Genomic DNA, 6,432 nt, shown 5'->3' on the forward strand with positions numbered 1-6,432 from the left:
ACTGGCTTAGTTTATCACTTTCTGATAAAAGTCAATTAACTTCTTTGAGCATCAATTTCTCTCACATGTGAAAGGGAGATACCTTACAGAGCTGCTACAAGCAGCACACTATAAACAATGCATTTGGAAACGTGTAATATACATAACTATCCAATATAAGAAACAAAATCACTTTTCCAGACATAAATCATTGAGAAATACTCTATTCTAAATTTAATGGGATCTTTATCTAATTTTGTTTTATTTTTAGATTTTTTGACATAGAGCACATGCACTGTCCAGAGAGAGAAAGAGGAAGGAAAAGTGAGAAATCAAACCCCAGGGAGATGGTCATGCCTCAATCCCTTCCCCTCTCGGCATTTTGGGCACACACACACACACACACACATCCAGCATGATTTTCAAGCCACCAGACCCAGGAATTGAACTGCAGAGTATGCCATGTGGGATCTAGTGCCTTAAACACCATGCCACCTGCTGGTCCCTTTATCCAATTATTTAACAAAGGAATGAATGAAGCAAATTAGGGTACAGCAACCTAGAGAAAACATGTGCACCTCTAACATTCACATAGTAGACATCTCGTTATACCCCATCCCACAGCACTCCCTCAAAAATCTGCCTCAAAACACTTGGTCAGGTTAATGAAGTCTTCTTCAGCAGACAAACGAAAGTTGATGTCTCTTTTGGATTAGTCAGTTTCATAAAATACAAAAAGGAAAACAGCCTAGCCACATTCATACATGCTGAATAGTGCTGCTCAGCAGGCTGAGTCCATGTAGGAGACCTGGGTTTGATTCCCAGCCTATCCTGAAAAGCTGGGCACAGTGAGGTACCTATGGTCTCAGCTACTTGGGAGACTGAGGAAGGAGGAATGTGAGCACCCAACTAGTGTGGGCGACACATTGAGACCCCATCTGAAAGAGTCAAGTGTGTGTGGGGGGGTGCCTGGGCATCCAGCTATCAGAGAAGCTGAGGTAAGAGGATTTTGCAACATGCCAACACCTTGTCTCAAAAGAAGAAAATATAAAAACACCACATGCACAGAAAACAGTTGAGCATGAATGAATGCAATTGTTCTTTTGCTAGCATACATGTGACAGAGCTGAGATTCAGTAACAATGACCTGAAGTCAGTACTTACTGATCTTTGAGATCGGTAAACTGTTTCTCAAGATTGGACATTTCATCTAAGCATTCCATCCTTCTTCTTTCACAGTCTTCATCATCCATTTCTGTTAATAAAAAAGCAGATATCAAAATAAATGATATGTTTCAAATACATCTGATTGTTAATTCAAATTAAGAAAGACTGTAATATGAAGTTGTATAAGCAAAGCCTATATTAAGCTTCAAGAGAAAACATTTATCCAACATAAATTAATATAAAATGCAGATGAGAGTTAAAACTATAGTTGTCTCTAGATCTTATTTTTTATTTTTATTTGCCAGAGGTTACATATACTCACCAGAGAGAGAGAGAGAGAGAGAAAGGGGAGGAGTAAAAAAACACTCCCAACAGGGTGTGGTCACACTGCAATCCCTTTTCCTTTTCTCTATCCTGCTGGAATTTGGGACATCCCTGTACATGTTCCTACTTTATTTTTTAAGCCACTGGGACCAGAATTTGAACCATAGTTGGTTGTCCAACGAGACTGGTTCCCTTAACAATTAGGCTACAGAGTCAGTCCTAGACTTTTTTTTTTCTTAATTTTTAAACCATTTGAAAGGACTGACTATAAGCTATGACTATATAGTAATTTACTCACTTAGGTTTGTTTTCCACCAATTCGCCAGAAGTTAGCACTAAAATGACTGTGTCCTTTAACGGCTAACATTACTCAAAGACACGTGTACAATTTTCCCTTTAAAATTGGTCAGCTGGCTGTTCTGCCAGTCACATAAAAGAGAAAACCAATCTTATCATGTTTACCAAGGGGTATCTTGGTCTGCCTCTCATGCTCTCTTGTTCCCTCTCTCCACATGACTGTCAGTCAATGAGAAAAGCAATTGATGAGAAAAACAAGCAAACTTTTTAAGGAAAGCAACTGTTAATTACCAGGTCTGTCCTATATTCCACATCTTCTATTTTTACATCACATATATTCAATACATCAAAACAATTGAAGCGCAAAATCATCTGCATCTTGATCTTCATCAAATAAAGGCCAAACTATGAGAAAGAGTTAAATTATGTTCAGTTACTTGAATATAGCAAGGAAGTATATGATACTTTGTTCTTAATTTTCTAAAACAGATTAAAAATGTTTCTGGCTCTTAATAGCTTACTCTTTGGCTATTTAAAATTTGACCCCTCAGGATGACTCACTCTCCAAGTTTTCTGGATGATGGAGGTTTTTCTATAGCCTTAGGATTTGCTTAGATCTAAGGTCTAAGGAGAATAAAATTCTGGAAGTTTAATATTCAAAACAAGTAGTAGAATAGGGATGCTTTTACAAGAAGCAAAATCGCAAGAAATATTAAAATGATTTCTTTGCACTTTGTGAGGCCAGCAGGTGGAGTGGTATTAAGGCACTGGACTCCCACATGGCCAATGTGGTTTGAGTCCTGGAGGCTTGCTTTCCCACTTTCCCTTTCTGTTTCTCTCTGGTGAATTAAAAATATATAATAATAAATAAAATTAAATGAAAATTATTTTTTTAAGAGAGAGATTTTTGCTGAAGGGTGCATGTGCTCACCAGAAAGACAGAAAGCAAGAAATCACTGGGTGGGAGGATGGCCACATCACAATCCCTTCTCCTCTATTCTCCTCTTGGGATTTTGGGCACGCATGAACACATGCCCAGCATGCCTTTCGAACCACCAATCTGGGACCCAAACCATGGTTGACTATGTGGGAGTTCAGTGACGTAACCATTACACCATCTGCTGGTCTCAATAATTCTTTTCTTTTTGGAGAGATGTTTTTGCCTTAGGGCACATGCACTTGCCAGAAAAAGAGACAGACACAGGGAGAGGGAAAGAGAGAAATCACCCCCAGCGGAGATGGCCATGCCATAGTCTCTTCTCCATTCTTCTCCCCAGATCTTAGGCAGTCACGCATGCACACGCGCCCATGATTTTCAAGCCACTGAGTCCGAGACTCAACTATGGACAGCCATGTGGGAGTCCAACAACGTAACTACTATGCTATCTGCTGGTCCAATAAATAATTCTTTTAAAAAAAAAATTGATTTCTAGGGGCTAGCATATGGTGTGGTGGTTAAGGTGCTGGGTTCCCACATTCCAACCATGGTTCAAGTCCTGGACCTGTAGGCTTGAAAATCTCATCGGGCATGCATAAGTAAATGTCCAAAATCCCAAGTGGAGAATGGAAAAGAAGGGACTGCAACGTGACCATCTCCCTACCCCGGCGGGTGGAGGGGGTAATTACTCACTTTACCTCTCTGTCTCTCACTCTGTCTCTGGCAAGCTCATGGGCTCTATGACAAAAACCTGGAAAAAAAAGAAGAAAGACTTATATTTCAAATCATTACAATATTCATAGATTAAATTGTTCATTATTTTTGAGAATGGAATAAAAACAAGTGTAAAATCACTATAGTCAACATAAAAATTATAGGAGAAGTGTAACAAGTAGATGTAATTTTGTGAGATCCTAGCTCTGATCAATAAAAGGAGAGGGGTCTGACAGTCATGTTAAAAAAAAAAAAAAATCTCTGGGGCCAGCAGGTGGCGTGATGGTGAAGGCACTGAACTTCCCCTCATGGCTGATGATGGTAAGAGTCCTGGACCTAGCAGCTTGCTTTTTCACATTCTCTCACTTTCCCTCTCTTTCTCTCTATCTCCCTCTGGTGAGCACATTTGCCCGATGACAAATTAAAATAATAATAATAATAAATAAAGTTAAATAATACTAAGAAAAATAAAGAAAACCGGTCCCATGTTTACCACAAGGTATCTTGGTCTGCCACTCACACGCTTATTGTTTCCTCTCACCAAGTTACTGTCAGTCAATGAGAAAGGAGCAAATGAGGAGAAAAACGAACTTTTTTTGCAATGCTCTATAAGGCTGACCCACATGGAAAAGCTCCCAGTTCAAGTCAGTAGACTGCTGAGTCCACTGGGCACACAGGTGCCCATGATCTGGGCTGGCAGAGGGGCAGTGGATAGTGGCATGGAGACCCTGTCAAGGATGCTATACTTCTGTTTCTGTCTCTCTTACTCATGGGATACATAAATAAAAAACTTTAAAAAGCTGAAAACAAAGAACACTTGATATGAGTTTTTCTCTTACCTCCACTCAAACCTGCATTCATCAAATGCCATTTTATGCTTTCTTTGTAATCTCTCACATCTATACCTTCTCCTTTTCTTTTCCTAGCTCAAGTCCTTCTCCCAATGGAACTGGTTTTCTCTCTCTTGCACAAGCCTTGAACTCTGGCTTTTGCATTTTCTCTTGCATTCTTCCCCTACAGGAACACCTGACCAATACTACCCCATCCAAACTTTACTCGATCTTTAGGATAATTAAGATAATCCCACCTTTTTTGACTATCTTTGTTGACCACCCAGTTCTGAAAAGCTTTCCTCTGCCTCTGAATTCCTACAGCATTGCTTATACTTAAGCATTCACTTGGCAATTTAACCAAGTGATGGCTTATGACAGACAGCTCTTTGAGACCAGATCATAAGTATTTATACCTCATACTGAGCAGTAGTCCCCAGTGCTGCACAGTTACTCATTTATTTCTCAGTGGTTGATTTATTGATTGAAATTACAACCTTCAGGGAGACTGGCCTTGGAAGGGGAAACCTAAAAAGAGGGTGTGAGGGTGATAACAGACTGTCATCAACCTGTCATCAATGCTTCCTTTAAATGGCTAACATGAGGCCAAGAAGTCAGTTTCATCGTCATCATACGAGTAGACAGAAAAGAATCCAGGTGATTATAAATGCCACTTCTTTTTGAAATTACCATTCCTAAAATTTTGCAAAACTTATTTGTGGTGTTAATCTGCCCATCCCCGCTTCAAAAACAAAGCAAAGGGGACCAGCAGTTAGCGTGATGGCTATGTCGCTGGACTCCCATGTAGTCGACCACGGCTGGAGGCCCAGACCCGGTGGCTTAATCTCACACCAGGCGTGTGTGCGTGTGTGCGTGCGTGCCCACGATCCCAAGAGGAGAATGGAGGAGAAGGGATGGCTGCGGGGCCATCACCCCCTGGGGGGAGGGGATTTCTCGCTTTCTGTCTCTTTCTGTTTTTCTGACAAGAACACGAGCCCTATAGCAAAAACATTTCCAAAAAATAAAAATAAAAACTCAGAAATTCACTCCGGACGCATGTGCGTGCGTGCCCACGATCCCAAGAGGAGAATGGAGGAGAAGGGATGGCTGCGTGGCCATAACCCCCTGGGGGGAGGGGATTTCTCGCTTTCTGTCTCTCTGTCTCTCTCTCTCTCTGGCTGGAGAGCGCACGCGTCCTATAGCAAAAACCTCTCAAAGAAAAAAAAAGGCAAAACTAAACTAAAAAGAAGAACGCTCTGAAACAGCTCAAAGTTCGTAAAAATTGGAGGGAAGAAAAGATTTGGAGAATTTCAACGCTGCCAAAAATCGGCCAGTTTAATAAGCCTGTGAAGATCCCAAGTCATCCCTGACGTTGGTCTTTCCCTCCGTCTTGAGAACTTCGGGGAGGCACTACACGCGGGACAGCTCCCAAGTGAGCCCCCCAAAGCGCACTGAAGCGGTGTTCACTCACTGACAAGCTGAGTTAAAAGCGAAGGTGAATTAGTTATATGCCGGCCAGGGACTGATAGAAATCTACCCTCGGCCCCGACAGTCCAGCCACTCTAACTAAGAAGCAAGGGTTGCAAAGGTGCAAAGGAAAGAGGTCGGTGGTCTGGAAAGAGGTGGCATTTCCTGGATCTCCCAGGCAAGATGCCGGGTGTTCCGCGCCTGGGTTGGTAGTCCCGGGGCACAGCCGGGAGGTTCCAAGGGGGAGATCGCCGGGAGCAGGACGGCGCCGCCTCCCGGCCAGCCCAGGCCCGCGCCCGCCCCGCCCTGCCTTGCGGACAGAGACCCGCCTAGAGCCAGGCAGCGCCCCGCGACCGGTCTGGGTGCAGCCCGGGGCCGGGAGCAAGTCTCCGCCCCTTCCCTCTTTCCCCGCCCCGTTCTCGCAGCAGGACGCAGCTGCCCGGCGTGCGAGAGCGGCCTGTCGCGCGCCCGGCGCTGGGACTGGCGCTGGGACTCGCGGTCCCAGCCCCAGGGGGTCGCGCACCTGAGCTATCTCCATCCTCGGAGACCGATGAGCTCTCGGTGTCCTCGTCCTCGGAGCTGCTCCCCTCGTTCTCGGCGTAATCCACCTCCATCTCATCGTGATGGTTGGTCTCCTTCTTATCCCCTCGGGAATGGACCGGCATTTTCCAGCCGCGCCGTCGCTTCCCACTCCCGGCGCCCGGACAGTCACCCGCC

At 43.9% G+C, this 6,432-nt stretch overlaps 1 protein-coding gene across 2 annotated transcripts in view; it reads right to left on the reverse strand.

Moving 5' to 3' along the window:
* Window positions 1-6,411, reverse strand: part of BRMS1L (BRMS1 like transcriptional repressor) — a 42,010-nt gene extending 35,599 nt beyond the window's left edge. Inside the window, exons 1-3 of one of the 2 annotated variants that reach the window (XM_027773394.1) lie at window positions 6,239-6,353; window positions 2,059-2,172; window positions 1,144-1,234 (exon numbers count right to left, since the gene is read on the reverse strand). In XM_027773394.1, the coding sequence (XP_027629195.1) occupies window positions 1,144-1,232 (89 nt within the window). In that variant the 5' untranslated portion in view covers window positions 1,233-1,234; window positions 2,059-2,172; window positions 6,239-6,353. Of the gene's footprint in view, window positions 1-1,143; window positions 1,235-2,058; window positions 2,173-6,238 lie in introns of both variants that reach the window. The other variant, XM_006152370.2, reaches the window with a different exon arrangement.
* Window positions 6,412-6,432: the final 21 nt, after the last annotated feature.

Source organism: Tupaia chinensis, unplaced genomic scaffold (genome assembly GCF_000334495.1).
Source record: "Tupaia chinensis unplaced genomic scaffold, TupChi_1.0 Scaffold000350_1, whole genome shotgun sequence".
In the NCBI taxonomy this organism is placed as follows: Eukaryota; Metazoa; Chordata; class Mammalia; order Scandentia; family Tupaiidae; genus Tupaia; species Tupaia belangeri.